At 35.7% G+C, this 16925-nt stretch overlaps 3 protein-coding genes across 4 annotated transcripts; 2 read left to right on the plus strand and 1 right to left on the minus strand.

The window, feature by feature from the left end:
• The first annotated feature begins 5160 nt into the window (after window positions 1-5160).
• LOC18039827 (cyclin-B1-2) lies at window positions 5161-8059 on the plus strand. The gene is made up of 4 exons (XM_006430757.2): window positions 5161-5340; window positions 5584-5684; window positions 7032-7129; window positions 7739-8059. Exons 1-4 carry the CDS (start codon window positions 5215-5217, stop codon window positions 7837-7839), a joined length of 426 nt encoding a protein of 141 aa, XP_006430820.1. The 5' UTR covers window positions 5161-5214; the 3' UTR covers window positions 7840-8059.
• Window positions 8060-8454: 395 nt separating this feature from the next.
• Window positions 8455-12120, plus strand: LOC18039828 (translation initiation factor eIF-2B subunit delta). Of its 2 annotated transcripts, XM_006430758.2 has the most exons (7): window positions 8455-9075; window positions 9239-9376; window positions 9738-10093; window positions 10188-10932; window positions 11024-11120; window positions 11216-11270; window positions 11648-12120. In XM_006430758.2, exons 1-7 carry the CDS (start codon window positions 8586-8588, stop codon window positions 11708-11710), a joined length of 1944 nt encoding a protein of 647 aa, XP_006430821.1. In that variant the 5' UTR covers window positions 8455-8585; the 3' UTR covers window positions 11711-12120. The 2 variants fall into 2 exon arrangements, 1 of the variants encoding a protein (XP_006430821.1); XR_002904877.1 differs by lacking the exons at window positions 11216-11270; window positions 11648-12120 and having other exon boundaries at window positions 10188-10684; window positions 10783-10932; window positions 11024-11094.
• Window positions 12121-14098: 1978 nt separating this feature from the next.
• Window positions 14099-16472, minus strand: LOC18039725 (probable transmembrane ascorbate ferrireductase 2). Its single transcript, XM_006430761.2, has 4 exons — window positions 16119-16472; window positions 15992-16040; window positions 14737-14936; window positions 14099-14638 (listed from the first exon to the last, which is right to left on the minus strand). Exons 1-4 carry the CDS (start codon window positions 16260-16262, stop codon window positions 14336-14338), a joined length of 696 nt encoding a protein of 231 aa, XP_006430824.1. The 5' UTR covers window positions 16263-16472; the 3' UTR covers window positions 14099-14335.
• Between the last annotated feature and the right edge of the window lie 453 nt (window positions 16473-16925).

Raw genomic sequence — 16925 nt, forward strand, 5'->3', positions numbered from 1 at the left:
TTGGAGGCCCTTAGTTAGCCCCTAGGATTTCAGCACAGTGGGCAGGACCGCTGATTGCTATTTAGCTTTTGAAAAAATTATGAAGGTAACAGAAACATTGCAATCGAAGCGAAAGAGGAAGAAAATCATCAGAAACTCAGCAACTTTTTCCCCCCTCTTTTTTCAATTTTATGGCCTCATGTTATACACGGCAGTTTTAAACAGACTCCGCTGAACAAATTGATTGAATTTAAGTACTTATTACTGCTCATCAGAAAACAACCAACATAGGGCATTAACCTACAAAAACATGCTAAATGAAATGAACCCATCAGATGTAAGGCTATTAAAAGCTGTACAGCTCTCTTACGTAACATGGGTAATGCTTACCTGCTGAGATTTGAAGTAACCCCTTTGTGAACCTCAATCGCATATCCTTGCACTTCACAACTGCCACATGCCACCATTAAAATGCAGTAGCCTCACCAAACACTGCAGCTGAACAAGAAAGAAAATACACCCAGTAAGCCAGAACTACTTTAAATTGCTTCTATATTCTACAAAGAAATTAATGACAATATATACCAGTAGCTATTAGAGCTTTCATATGGAGGCTAGACTAAACACAAAAAGCAAAAAAAATAAAAAATAAAAAACCATTATAGTGAAGAAGCGGATGACCAAACCAAACATAAAACATTTTTTTCATATAAACAAAACTCTCAGAGAGAAAGAGAGACAGAGAGACAGAGAGAATAATTTGCATTGTACCGATTGTTATCTTGCTGAATGTATGGTAGAAGTTCATTTGAAATTCTCTTGTCTGTGGTAGTTACTATGGTTATTTTACACAACTTTACTGAGAGACTTTCAAGAAGGGAAAAGGTTTTTTATTAGAGAATTGTTTATTTTGTACGGTTTACTGTTACTAAAAGGCTGTCCCGAAAGGCCGAAACTAACAGTGACATATATTTATCTAATTTAAAATCCCTCCAATCTGCTGTCATTAACTGAAAGTTGAGGGTTGTGTTGCTGAAAGATATAAGGCAAAGCAAATCTATTATTATATACCATTAAAATCTACTTATGTCTGAAGAGCATTGGTTTTGAATCTCTTTATTTTCTTTTCGTAATCCCTCGTCAAAAGGAATCTTTTGATTTTTACAAGAACCAGTTAAGCCAAAAAAATTTTCTCAACTCATTCACATGGTTGTTTTAGTATATGTTTCCTGATAGAGATGATTAATACAAATATTATGTACAATTTAATTTGATTGTGGCCTCATTACAAGCAACAATTAATCAACTATATCGAACGACTAAAAGGTTGTGCGTGGAATTAGCTAGCTAAGTGAAAGAAACTTTGAGCAAAACAATGATAAAATTTGAAAAAGTAATTAACAAGACCGATAAATGGTTACTATGCGTATGCAGCCCTTGCTTTCTATTTAGAGAAACAACGGCTGGCTACTAAATTCGCTAACTTCTTGACAAACAATAACAAGGACTCTGTTTCTTTTGTCATAAAATTATATTAGCAAGCCAGCTGGCCTCTAGGATATATGACGAACAATATGAAATGATATAATGGTACTTTAAAACGCAAAAGCACATGCAAAATCCCTAGAGACATAATTAATGGCTAGCTATAGGGGTGTAGTCCTCGACAAAAGTGAAAAGGGCATGAAAGCAACAGGCGCCTAAAATTATAATACCGTACACATTAAAAAAAAAATCTCCAGTTTAATTAGTAGCAGAAGCAGCTGATAGTTCTGCTGGATTGACTGGAAACAGTAACCAATTTATTGATGGTTCTCGCATAAATATCTTCGCTATCATATAAGAAAGATCAGTTGGATCCCATTTTTTATTGCCATTTGTCGATATCGATATAACATCTCCAACAGTTGGTCGATCAGTAACTTTCAAAATATGTGATCTATAAAAACTTCAGAGCTCACAATATTAAGTCAACGATTCAAAGAAAGCACGCAAACTCGCACAAGTACATTGGTTGCACGCAACATGAGTCTAACTCAACTAAAGATTAAAAGAGAAAAGAAAAGGAGGAGTTAAACTAATTATTAGTTCATCGATTTCAAAATATATCATCTCAAATTTGCTAGTATTTTTATACACAGGCCAGTCTTTTAGGTTAGTCCTTAGCATGTGGAAAGTAAGTATGAGCCCACTATGTATAAGATTATGGGCCTAAAATTGTAATTAACCCAATAATTTTCTCAGTTGACATGAAATAATATTCTCAATAAATCTTAGTCTAGTATCTACCAAATCTATTATGAACTTAAGTTCGAACCTTCACCATTTAGAAGAATGAAAGTCCTACATCGGAAACATTACTCCCTCACCCTAGCTTTTGAACCCTATACATATCTAATGTATTTCATTATTTTGGTAATAATAAAAATTAGCTTAATATAAACTTGATAATAAGGTAATATTTAATACCTTGCTCAATTCAAAAGTTTTCGTATTATCTATTTATGTTATAATATGTTATTAGCACGACAACTGATTTGACATGGGTAGTTTAATTTTTACTACTTCTATTTAATTTTTTTTTTATATTTTATCATTATTATGTTTTATATTGTGATTTTATTTTGCTGTTATTTTTATGTTTATTCTTTATAATAATCTTGATGGCTGGTTCTATAATACCGCCTATATTGTTCATATCTTTATATTAATATGATTTATTTTTTTATATGGTTGGTTCAAATGCCTATCTGTTTAATTTATTTACTTATATGGCTGGTTCAACCGCCTACCTTGTTTAATTTATTTACTTATATGACTGGTTTAACCACCTATCAAGTTATCTTAATTTGAATAAATTATGATTTGTTCTTGCCTATATTTATCTTTGAATATTATTGTTGTAGCCTGAAGTCTACAACACAAATAAGATAGTGAGAACCCGAAGTTCTAAATACATGCATGAAGTTTCTATATATTCTATAATTTTTTTTGTTTATATTTAACTATTTATATTGTGATACTTATTTCTATTTTCTTTTGATCGTTAATAACAAAGTTTTTGAGAAGTGGAAAATCTCACGAATCTACAAATCTCTACTCTTGAAGTTTCTAGAAGAAACTACCTTTCTTCGGTATTGGATGCCAAAATGTATATGCAAGCTATAGGCCTAGAAAGCACTATAGTAGAAGGAAACGAGGCATTTATGCAGAAAAAATCGAAGGCCATGATTTTCTTTCACCACCATATACATGAGAGCATGAAAGCTCAATATCTAACGATAGAGGATCTACTAACTTTGTGGAGTGACCTCAATGAAAGATTTGGTCATCAGAGGGATATTTTCCTCCCAAATGCCAAACACAAGTGGTTAAACTTGAGGTTCCAGGATTATGCAAGAGTCTCTAATTATAACTATGCTCGGTTCTGCATTACCTTAGAATTAAAATTGTGTGGCATGGAAATTATTGATAGAGATGTACTTGAAAAAAACTCAGTACTTTTCTTGCATCAAATATTGTCTTACAACAACAATATCAAGAGTGTAGATACAACAAATACCATGAGCTGGTAACAACTCTTTTAATTGTTGAGAAAAACAATGAGCTCATAATGAAAAACCATGAATTATGTCAAACTAGCTCTCAACCATTCCCAGAAGCGAATGCGAATACACATACTAATAATGGATATAATCGAGGTGGTAAGAGAGGTCGTGGTTACTACTATCATGGTGGTTATAGGCATGAAGGACATCGGAACAACAAAAATGGATGTCACTAGATGTGAAATGTTTATAAGAGACCTAATAAATACAATGATGTAGGAAAGAATAATGCCAAAAATGATAATGAATAAATTTATTATCGATGTGGAGGAAAAGGGCATTGGTCACACACCTGCTGGATTGAAAAACATTTAATGGACCTTTTTTAGGCATCCAAGAAAGGAAAAATGAAAGATTGAGACTAATTTGGTCAATAATTCAGATCCTATTCATCTTACTGTAAACTGAAGCAGTGAACCTTCACCATTTAGAAGAATGAAAGTCCCACATTACTCCCCCACCCTGGCTCTTGAAAGCTATATATGTGTGATGTATTTCATTATTTTGGTAATAATAAAAAATAGCTTAATGTAAGCTTGATAACAAGATACTATTTAGTACTTTGTTTAGTTCAAAATTTTTCCTATTGTCTATTTATCTTATAACAAAATCAAAATTTTGATTCCACTACTATTTGCCTTGGTTCTATTTTAAATAATTAATTTTGTCTACACAAAAAGAATAATAAGTCACGAAGTAAAGTTGCCTTGTATTCAGTGGACTGTTTTTTCAAATAGGGTAAAGGTATATAGTTTTTGAAGTAAAATTTATGTTTGGGTAAGTTGGACATTGCTAGTCTCTAAACTACATTTTAAAACATGTGCTCTGCCTGTATACGCTTGAATATTGATGTAAACATATATTTGCATAGGAAACTTATGGTGCGTTTGAGATTGAAGTTGGGCAGCTACAATACTAAAGTGTTTGGTAAACATTAACTGCTGTAGATTGTAAGCTATTTTAATATAATTTTTCACTTGTATAATAAAAAATCTATTGTATCTTTAATAATTTTGTCAAAATTATTATTTAAAATTTATACTTACTACAGTCTACATATTATGTTTCATAGTTACAATTTTTTTTTTCACAACAGCTGTAACCTAAAAGTTATACCACCTCAATTCCAAACGCACTCTCATTGTGGTTAACGATGACTAGACAATTTAAATAAAATTATATATTATTATAAAATTTTTATTACACTAATTAATTCAGTTAGTATTCCGCATTGCTTCGCCCCTACTGAGTGATTACATATATAGGACTCGACTAGCTTACAGAATCTGTAAGGTACAGACTGCAGCATCAGCCGTTGGATGTGGAGTGAGAAACTAAACAATAGAAAATCGGATGGTGGGATGACGGGAGATGTTTGTTACAGAATCTGTGCCATAGACGGGTCCTACATATATATATTAACATTTTGCATTTATGTAGCTTTACTTTTCAATCCGCTGACATAAGAAACGGCGTCGTATTGTAGACTCGCACACGCTCCTCCTATTTATTGATCAAAAGCGCACACAGAAAATAAAGCGTTCATCTTTTCCGTTCTCCATTCATAACTTGTTCAAAAAGTTTCAGCAAGAGCATTCACTCACCCGGAAGAATCGAAGTGAAAAATATGGCGGCACAGAACAAGATATCACACCAAGTCGGGGAGTTCCAAAACGATGTGTTTCGATTCGATATCCACGGCGTCAAGAGCGACATCGTTGGATCTCACCCTCTAGAAACCCTATGCCAATCTGTAAAATTCTCTTCTTTCTTGCTTTTTCCTTTTAATTCTCACTATTTTCCGCTAAATTCAATTAAATATTATTCGAGAATTAGTCTCGCGCACTATATATATATATATATTCTAATTTAAAAAAAAATCAATGATAACTTGACTTATGAGCTGAAATTAGGAGGAGAAATTGGGGTTTCTGTGTTATTCATTAAGTTATTAAAGAGATTTCTATTATTTGTTTCGTTTTCTTGGGTGTTTCAGGCTAAGCAGAGGGAGGAGGAGATTAAGAGAAGAATTCTTGTGAACACTTATGGAACGGCTTTCCCAATGAAGATGGATTTTGATAGGCAAATTCTTTCTCGGTATGGTTTTTGAGTGATTTAATTTCTGATGATGCTTAGCCTTTTCGTGGATGTTGAATTTTTTCTACTCTAATTTCTCCAATGAAACGGAGAAACTATTTTTCTAGTTGGGGTTTTATTAACAATTGTGTTACCATGTTGTTGTTGTTGATTGACTCTGCTACTTTCCCTTGAACTTCTCCTGTATTTTGGATTGGGGTTTCAAGTTATAAGCATGGCACATTGGTGAAATTGATAACCAAGAGCTCATAAACTTTCACAGTTGTTTGACAACTCTAGCTATCCCAACCAACCTAGTAACCCCTGTTTCCAACTGCGAACAGCACCTATTCCTGTACAATTTAGTATTCAAATCATTATATGAAGATTGTTTGGATGTGTTTCTGTAGATAAGTGGATTGCAAAGCTTGATTAATAATGATATAGAAGTTGACGTTGGGGAGAGTGGTGTCTTTCCTTGTTTTCTACTGCAGTCTTAGGCTTGGATCTGTTCCATATACTCCTTTTGCCACCTTTTACTGTTTATAGCTCTCTTGTGTATAGACTTTATCTCTTTGTCAATTTCTAGGTCCTCAGAATTATATATCAGTTTGAAGTTCATATTATTTCTTTAATTATGGCTATCAAAACTTAATTGATGGATTTGGGGAAGAGAAAACCATTTAGATGGGGGAAGAAGCTTTATGAAAGGATCCATGGCCATTTGGACATGGACTTCCAGTCATCTTATTCTTACTAGTCTTTTTGTATGAGAATGATGTGAAATTAGATTTGCAAAAGCCCTGAGTTGCCTTGTTACATAGAACACTCAAACTCCTTGGATCTGTGGAGGTCTTTTCAAGCAAATCATGTCTCTTTTTGCAATTTCAAGTGCAATGGACTAGCTCTTAAATGGGGGCTGTGTTAAGTTTACATAAGAGATAGTGTTTTGCACTAAAAATAAAAATGCACATGGGTTTCTTTTCCTTTAGAACCTCTCGTTCCTGCAGTGATGATTGTATGAAATTGGCAGAACGCAGGCTTTATGTTTGAAAGATGTACAAATTATTTAGAATTAGAAAAGACTCTAATTACAAAAGGAAGTGGAAAGGATTATTATCTGTAGCCTGCTTAGTGGGGATATCCATTTCCCCTTTTGGTTCTTTAATGATTTTGATGGCTGTATCCATAATGGTTTCCATCCAGGTTTTCTTTGGAAAAAGTTATTGCATTAGTTCTTAGCAAGTTTTTTAACAAAACTGTTAGTAACTTCCAATTTCGTACACATCCACAAATGTGGCTGTTTTTATTAGGATTTCAGAATATGCTCTACATGCCATCATTCGTATTTCTTTGTAATTTTTGCAGATTTCAGAGGCCTACAGGTGCAATTCCATCTTCAATGCTTGGTTTGGAGGCTGTGACAGGAAGCTTGGAAGATTTTGGATTCAAGCACTATCTGAATGGTAACTATGTGCTGTTAATGTTTTGATTGTCAGTCACTTGTTCCCTCCTGAACTTTTCTAAGTTACACACACACACTCTTCTTGCCTCCCTCCCTTGGTCTGTTTATGAAAACAATGAGACCACTTATATGAACATAAAGCTACTTGGTTCTTTGAATCAACAGTCCTATAAAGAATTTCCTACTAAGAAACTAAATGGTAAATGCTCTTTTCATACTTTATTGAACTCCTGTCTGGTATGGTGTCCAATGGGATTGGGTAATATGTTTATTTGTAAGTTTATAGATTTTAACACAAAATTTGCAAACTTTCACCCAAAACTTGAAAAGTAGCCCAAGAGTTAGAAACTCAAACTTGAAGTATTTACAACAAAATTTTTGTGTATAGTAGTGAATCCCTCGTGGTGTATAATTTAACTTGAATAGGGACTTTAAAGAATTTGCACATAGGCTGGTTATTGGATAGGTGTGTGCCTACGCATATTGTACATCAACATGTTGTGGGTTCCTTTGGAAGTAAGAGATGGCTGATATGGTGTTCACTGTTCAATGCTTAATGTCTGCATATTGGTTTGTGTTTATTCTGAATTTGCTCTGATATCATTGGCAGACCCTCGTGAATCTGAATCTTTCCGACCAGCAGACCTGCATCATGGAATGGAAGTGCGCATTGGCCTCTCCAAAGGCCCGGCTTACCCAAGCTTTATATGATTTACGCAGCTTTATTCAATGATTCAGTGAAGGATCTTAAGATGTGCTTGTACCAGTTTTCAATGAAGACATTTTAATGTGTCATTAGAAACTGAATTTATTTACATCACCTGAAAATCAAACAGCTAGCTTTTAGTACATGTGATCCTTTTGTTCTCCCCTGTTATCATATTTGACTATCATGGATGCTTGAAAGTTAAACCAGCTGTTCCTTTTTTTTGCTTAATCTTTACAATAGTAATTCCATTTCCTGGCATGTGCTACCTGGTTAAGTTTTTCTACCTGTGAGTTTCAGGAGCCAGCATGACTTTGGAGTTCAATGATTTGAATTATATTTTAATATTATTACACCTGTTTGGAGTATTTCGACTGATGTCACAAATTGTGTACAGATTTTATTTTTTTTAAGAAATAACAATTAAAAAAATGCATGATTGGAGTCTTAACATGAAAAAGAGGTACAGAATCTTTTACTTTAAATTAATGGAGGAGAGGAGGAGAGGGATATGAACAATTTCTATACATGTTAAAGGTAAAAGGAAAAAAATATTTTAAAAATATCGTATAATAAAAAAATAGTGGTTGGTATTTTGTATTTGTTTATTTTGAACCAAAAAGAAAATGGAAAAAAATATTTAAAAATTATTGTATAATAATAATTCGATTTGCGTCTTGGTTCCTTCATCTTCATCGCTTCATGACCGCCTAAAACTCCCTGGCTAACCAAACACCCTACCGTATCCTTAATGGACTCGCGACGCAGCTCACGCGCCGTAATAGATCCAAAGGTCCGTCAAGTCGGCTTCTTCACCAGCGCTCCCCTGCCACCCGACCGCACTCAGTCGGACCCACCCGACCCGATCCGCTCACCTCCGTTAGCCGACGCCTCTTCCCCTGGAAACTCCCTGTCTCCTGTCATGATCCCGCCGCCACGTCACCCCTCCGACTCCCTCCTACGTCTCCCTCACTCCCCTTCCGACGCCTTCCCTCCGCCCTCTCCCACCACCACCACGACGTCTCTCGGTGACTTCTCTGATGACGTTACTGCGGCCTCGTCCCCTCCCCCTGCTGCTGCGAGGGTCAGGGGTAGAGGCAGTTCGGTAAAACAGCAGGGCGCTGCATCCTCGTTTCCAGGTGGAGGATTTGAGGTTCCGCCATCTGTGAAAGCTCCCAGTAGTGTCCCCGCAAGCGGCCTCACTACAGTGTCGGTCGTCAAATTGCCACCTGGAATTTCGGGTAAGTAGTCTATAAACGCCAGCTTTTATTGCAATAACCCCAAAATAATTTACTTTGTAACTATTTTTTTATCAATTGCAATTACTTTGCTTCAATTTGTTTGATTAAAACCAATTTCAGTTAAAAAAATAGAGAGAATTAAATAAAGGTTATGCTACTGCAGAGAATGCTGGTGGGTCTGTGTCAGTTGAAGTGCAGAGTGATCGAGCTTTGAATTCAAAGCCCTTGAAAGAGAAGACCTCCAAAGCTGAAAGACGAGCCATTCAGGAGGCACAACGAGCTGCGAAGGCAGCTGCTAAAGGTGTACATATTATAGTTTGTTAATGCCATAAATAGAACATGTCTATATTCTGTGACTTCTGATAATTGAATAATTGATCATTTTATTTAGTTGTGAATTTATTGAGTTTGAATGAGTAGAAAAGTTTAATAAGTAATATGATCATACCTTTCACAGCTGTGTCTGTGTAACCATTGGAAACACCTATGTATTTGTTGTTTACGGCTGCCTGTTGAGTAAGATTTGCACTTTAGTGGTATAACTTAATATCTTTTAACCCCTTGTCAACGTCTACTCGTTTGAATTGTCTTTGTCTCAGATAGGTTATAGTATCTTCATATGTTGTATTATATTGTAATAATGATAATCCTATAATGTTTAGCGGAAGGAATTAAGACACCTGCTGTCACGGCATTGGCAAATGCAAAATCAGCTAAATCCACCAAGCCGTCTCCACAGAGGAATGATAGTGCTGTGGTTGTTGCTGCTTCCGAGAAGAAGGGAGGTGATCGTTCTGTAGAAAAAGATAGAAAGAAAGATGTCCCCCATCCGCGCATGCAGTATGATGATAAGAGTCGTGTGCAAAAGTTGAAAAAACGTTCTGTGGTAAAACCAACTGAAGCTAGGAATAGAGTTGAATTGTTTAGGCATTTGCCCCAATATGAACATGGAACTCAGCTTCCTGTTCTTCAATCCAAGTTTTTCCAACTTGACACATTGCATCCTGCTGTTTACAAGGTATTGATATGAAGAAATGTGTGCTAGGTTGTTACGGATATGTTATCAAGTTCACTAAGACTCTTGGCTAATTATGTCCTTGTTTTGTTGTCAGGTTGGATTACAATATTTATCTGGAGATATATGTGGTGGCAATGCTCGTTGTATTGCAATGCTTCAAGCATTCCAAGAGGCCATCAGAGATTACTCAACTCCACCTGCAAAAACACTTAGTAGAGACTTAACAGCAAAAATAAGTAGTTATGTTTCATTTCTCATTGACTGCCGTCCGCTTTCAGTTAGCATGGGAAATGCAATAAGGTTTCTAAAGAGTCAAATTGCCAAGATACCTATTTCTCTGTCTGAGTCAGAAGCAAAGGCGACTCTTCATTCAGACATTGAGCGTTTCATAAATGAGAAGATCATACTCGCAGACAGAGTGATAGTAAAGCATGCTGTTACAAAGATCAGAGATGGTGATGTTCTTCTTACATACGGGTCATCCAGTGCAGTTGAGATGATACTACAGCATGCCCATGAGCTTGGCAAACAGTTTCGCGTTGTGATAGTAGACTCGCGTCCAAAGCATGAAGGGAAACTATTACTCCGAAGGTTGGTGAGGAAGGGTCTCAGCTGTACATACACTCATATAAATGCTATTTCTTATATCATGCATGAAGTTACTCGAGTTTTTCTGGGTGCTTCATCAGTTTTGTCAAATGGGACTGTTTACTCAAGAGTTGGAACCGCATGTGTAGCAATGGTTGCTTATGGATTCCATATACCAGTGTTAGTATGTTGTGAAGCGTATAAGTTTCATGAAAGAGTGCAGCTTGATTCAATTTGCTCTAATGAGCTTGGTATGCATTCCTAAAACTATGGGAACACCCAATACCTCTTTCCGGACACATGCCCTATGGTTGCTTAATGATTCAGCTGTCTTGCTTGCAGGTGATCCTGATTCCATTTCAAAGGTCCCTGGGCGAGAGGACATCAATCACTTGGATGGCTGGGACAAGAGTGAAAATCTGCAGCTTCTGAACCTGATGTTAGTTCTTATATATTTTAGTATTTTCCACTCCAGTTGCCACTTCTCCCCACTAACTGATCAATAATATTTCTATTTTGGATTGATATTGACAGTTACGATGCTACACCCTCAGATTATGTGTCGTTGATAATCACAGACTATGGCATGGTAAGTCATACTCTGGTTTCTGTGAGAAGTGCATGTTGCTTGTATTTTTCATTATATTATTATAATTGTTATTCCGTAGTCGAGTTTTATACACGTTGAACTTCTTTATCTTGAGATTCATGTGGTTTGTTAATTTCTTCACCTTCTGTTCATGCATATGCTTACAAGGGTTTGCCCAGCCTATAACCTCACATTTTGCATCTAAGCTTGGTTGTGCAGAGCCCGTGCCCTCTGAGAGTGGAACATTGAATGCCATAAAAAAATTTCCTGGACTTTTCATTCCTTTGATTCACCACCGACCTTTTTACTCTTTTTTTTTTGGGTTAATTTATGTAATCATCAATGTAACTTGATATGCGAGTGTGTGATTGTTTCAGATCCCACCAACAAGTGTGCCTGTGATTGTGCGAGAGTACGGGAGAGGACAGCTGTGGATATAGTATGGCTAAAAGTGTTGATAGTGTCCTCCCCAAAATTTTAAGACTGTTGAAGTCATTCTTCCTTGGGCCCGTCCTCTCTTTTAGTCTCTTTAACCCATCTGGAATAATATTTAGTCTCTCATTTAGTTTTCAACATTTTGTATTTTACTTCTTTACCTGACTCAGTGAAGAGTGCGATCCCCTCGCCTCTCCGGGCAGATGTAGTGATGCAGTCTTCTTTGTTGATGGTTTAATTTTTTACCCCTCTCAACATTTGGTTCTTTCTTTTTGGTTTCCTGATCGTCCTCCGTCAGGATTGAACAATGATCTTTTAGAAAGGAGTGACAATTTTGTTACGGTAGCAGAAAATGGGAACTTTACCAACTTTGAACTTTAACGAGTCTCTTGTATATATTGTGTTTGTACGTTTCCATGTGATATTGAGCCATTGCAAGAACACAGCTGAATGTATGAACAGAGCCCTTCCCAGAAATCTGCTTATTGACCTGAATGTCGAACTTAAGCTTGAAGCAACTGAGTTAAAAGTAATAGGAGAACAAATAGGGGAATCCTTGAGGCAACGGCTTGCAAACAGTAAGTTTTTTCACTGGGATGAAATGGATCGAAGAAAGCATGTTCATGTCTGTTTGTGCATAGGGTTCTTTCTCTGGCACGCATGGTAACAAGTGTTCCATTTCCATCAAAATCAATGCAACAAGAATTCCTCGTGTCCCTAATACCTATTCAGACCACAAAAGAAATTTTACGCATCCTTACATTTAGTCTTTTATCATGTAGCTTCATTAAAACACACAAAAATTCACAAACTTAAGCCATTAATCAGTCTCAATATACTCACCGTATGAAGCCGGGGCATCCAGCATAACTTTATAGAGTGGGAGCCTGCTCTACTTAGATCCACTCTCGGCTGTAAAACTTGAGACACTCACTCTTAATAATTCTGTCTTTGTGTTAATCTTTTCCTTGATTTTTCTCGCTACCCGCGTCTCTGCTGGCCTATACGTTATATGTCATATTCACAACAATAGCAAATTAATACAGAAGGACTTTGCCATTTGTCATTAAACACTACATCAAACTTTGTTTAATTACAGCAAACATACGTAATAATAATGTTCCGCCGAAAACTGAAAAGCCCTATTCAGAACATTGCTTATCGACTTGCACCTCGAAATTATTCTAACCATCATGCTTTTTGGCTGAAGAAAACTATATCGGAACGACATCGAATCAGTTACAAAATCATCCAAAACTTAACTTAAGCTTGCAGCAGTTGAAATAGAGTATGGAGGAGGAAATGGCAATCCAAGCACTTGGGTTGCATTAATATTGAACATTAATCACATATTAATTAGCTTCTAATCCACTGATAATGCAATACCTTGTGGACTAAGAAACCAAAATGTTAACGTAATGCATGGAACATTCTTGTTAATGTTAATTGAAATGTATGTGAAATAGTTTAGAATAATTTCTCTTACCCATGAAATCTGCTTCATTTCGGCTATTGCTGAATCTGCCGGTGGGTTTGCCACTGAAATCAACTCCGAAAGGGGAGTAATTAGCTTTGGAGTTGGTTGAAAGATTGTTGTTGTTTCCACTGTCAAGTAGTGCATCTCCAAATACAAACAAAGCTGGCACCTAAAATGTTGTGTTATACCCCAAAATTCATGTGCTCCAACAGAGCCTCCTGACTCACATCCAATGGTGGCACCGTGAATTCATCTCGACATTTCACCAAAACCAAACGAAACAAAAGATAAAACACAATAATAAGGATATTGTAACTTGTTCTCATCAGCTCGTACTTCTTCTTTCTTTTCTTCCTTTAGCTCTAGCTTCAGATTAGATCAAATGGAATCTTTAGAGCTAAAGAACTCTAAAGAACTAATTGTGATTTGAGTTGCTTGGTTTTGATGCAAGATTTGTGATTATAGGTGGTTTTTTTTTCTTTATTATTGTGTTTATTTTATATGTGTATATGTGTATATTTCAGATTTTGCTGGGTTTGTTTCAAGTGCATGGAGGAAGTTCTAGTAGAGGGTACGTACATATCCGATCTGTATTCTGTAACTTCAGTAAGTGGTTTTTATTTGCAGCTAAACTACTTTTGCTTAAATCATGTTCTCTTTTGATTGATTTTACAGCCATCCGTTGCAATTATACACATGTACATATGATCATATCACCCATTAACGAGTTCATCGATGCAAATTAAACTATCCAAACAAAATCCATATACGGATTCTAGATAGGTATATATGATGTTTGGATTAAAATTTTGTACTGAGCATATGATGTTTGGATTAAGATTCTGTACAGAGCTAAGAACGGAGCAAAAAGCTCATCACCAAAATAGGCAAATATAACGTACCAATTTAGTCAATATTCGATGAAATGCACGCCTTATTAAATAGCAAATTATTGAGAATAAACGACGGCGACTCATTGTCCTCCCAAGTTCTTGCTGCAAATAAATATGTAAGTGAGATTTTATTTTTATATTTTTTTTCCGAATTGTCATAATTGATACATCCATTTTCTGAAAAGAACAAATCCTGTATTTCTCTTGGAGTATAAATACACCTTACTCGCCTGTGAATCATGGATGAATTCATAAAATGCCTATTCCGATGCTCTGAGAACTTCCGACTTGCCGTTCTCAGGAGTAATAAGCGCAAGAATAACAAATCCTCCTAGAACGACAATCAAAATTCCTAGAGAGTTCACAAGCAAGGCCTCGGTAGAATAACGACTTATCACGTGGTTGGTCTGAAGGAAAGTGACTTTCTCTAAGATTCCGGTGGCAGCAGTAGCAACAGCTAGGGCATATATGTAAACCCCAAGGAACACATGCCATGGCAGCAAGGAAGCTCTACCATTTTTCGAGCCCCCTGGATACCAAAAGGTCGTAAATCCAGCAGCCCACTGTCCAAACAAAACAACAGCGAAAAAATTACATGGATATAAATGTAAATACAAAAGCTAGCTTTGCAATGAGAATGGGACAGGAAAATGAAGAAGACCTGGATGCCAAATAGGAAAAGGCAAGCTAGTCCCAACCATGAATGCAGGCTGTAGAAATTATCAATGCCCTTGTCATTGTGGAATTTCAGAGCAGCCCAAACACCAATCAAGCTTAAAAGAAAAGCAATGAATTGCAAGCTTAGATGAACCAATTTTCTGAGCTTTTTTGTCCCTGAAACTGTCTTGTATGCTAGCATAGCTGCATCAGTCAATGCCAGCCCATAAAAATCATGAATTCTTAGCTGCTATCATAACATTTAGCAACGGAGAACAGTGTCTGAGTATTCAAATAATGACAAGCGATCATCTCAATTGATTGCAAAAAGTGAATCAAAATGCTTGCCATATGACACCCAAAATAAGCTTCAGAATGCAGAGGATAGTTATTCCTTCAGAAAAGGTTCCAGAAACAGTAGTCACACCAGTACTATTGCAAAATTTGAACATTATACTGTTGCATGGTCAGTCGCAAGACATTAGGAGTTTAACTCCATTTTCTCCATTTTGAGGGGTACAGCTAAATCATGAAAGGAACATCTCGGCAAAAGAATCACAATTTTAACAGCCACCTTAAAACACAGAAATCTAGTTTCACATAAATCATCATTTGCAGTATCACATAGAATTAGCCTCCAAGAAGTCACTAAGTTTTCTGGTGCATTTGAAATGTAAAGCAAATCTGAATGCAATAGACTTACGAACATTTGGACCACCAGTGAAATCTACTACCAGCAAAATCAACTACTAGTGTTAACATAATTCACATCAGAGAACCATCAACCCAATAATCACCAATAAAAATTTACGAAATGGCCTATATTTCTCCATTTCATTTCCTAGGTCTACTACTAAATACTAGGGTCTTGAAGTGCTTTCTAAGAAAGTGCTTTGGAATTAAAATTGCTTCCTCCAAAAGCACCTGAAAGCAATTCTTCAAAAAACACCTCTCAAGTGGACTTCAGCTTTGTCTTTACAATTCAAAAGGGGATCTTCTCAAAAAGCACCTATAAAGAGCTTCTCTAAAAAGCAGTCTAATTGCTTTTTCTTTGTCAAAAATAAATTTTCATCTTAACCAAACACAACAAAACAAACATAAAGGTATTGGCTTTGTATGAGCACATTTTGTGTTGTTAAAATGTAAATGTTTCTTACGAAGTCCAAAATACAGCTATACTTCTAATTTTTTTTTTAATTAATCAAAATTAAAGCGTAAATAAAATAATATAATTTTCAATTTATATCCTATCAATTTACCTTCGCCATTCAAGAGTACGAGACCGATCACCATAAGAACCGGATGAACCTACAATGCACGAATCAACAAAACACGCAATCAAAAATAATTTCACAGAAAATTAAAAAATAAAAACAGAAAACTTACATTAAATATGAGATCTTTGTTATCGGAGGCAAGAGACAAGCCTCCTCTGTATTGAACAGTCCACGTCAGCACAAGAGTCGAGATTATCACTCCGATTACTCTGATTACTAGAAAGATCGGAAACCGAACCACCGGAACCGCCATTTCGAGAAAAACCGCGGAGAAGAGCAAAAAATAAAAAACACTCGATTTGATGCCAAGTTTATCTAATGCGGAGAAATTAGGGTTTATATGAATTGAATGAATTTGAGTGAGAATCTGAGTTTTGCATTTGCTGTGTGCGCTGATGTGAAGAAAAGAAAAGAATGTGTGCCACGTCAGCTTACGTTTCTAGATGGTGCATTGAGTTTTTTTATTTTCGTACGTTGACCTGACGAGGATCTTTTTGTAATTTTCTTTTTGTAATTTTCTGTCAGTATTGATTATAATGTATATATAATATAAGTTTCCACTTCGAGAAAATTAATACATAAATCCTCATAGAAAAAATAATCCTCCTCCAAGGCCTTGATCTTAATGCAAATGATACTCGAATCCAGATATGTTATACCATTTCAGAGCTCTTCAATTTAATGTTAAGTATGTTATGTTTACCAATAATATCTAGTTGGATTTAGTAATTTAATTGAAAATGAAATACTTTATTTGAATTTTAAATGATCAGATATTTTACTAAACATGTTTTCATCTCTAAAAAATATCATTCTAAAAATGTCAACAAGCACATTTTCAAATCCAAATACACCAATTTAAAAAGAACACTTTCATTTTCAAAAGTAACAAAAACAATACCAAACACCCTCTTGT

This window comes from Citrus clementina, unplaced genomic scaffold, assembly GCF_000493195.1.
Source record: "Citrus clementina cultivar Clemenules unplaced genomic scaffold, Citrus_clementina_v1.0 scaffold_6, whole genome shotgun sequence".
Classification (NCBI taxonomy): domain Eukaryota; kingdom Viridiplantae; phylum Streptophyta; class Magnoliopsida; order Sapindales; family Rutaceae; genus Citrus; species Citrus x clementina.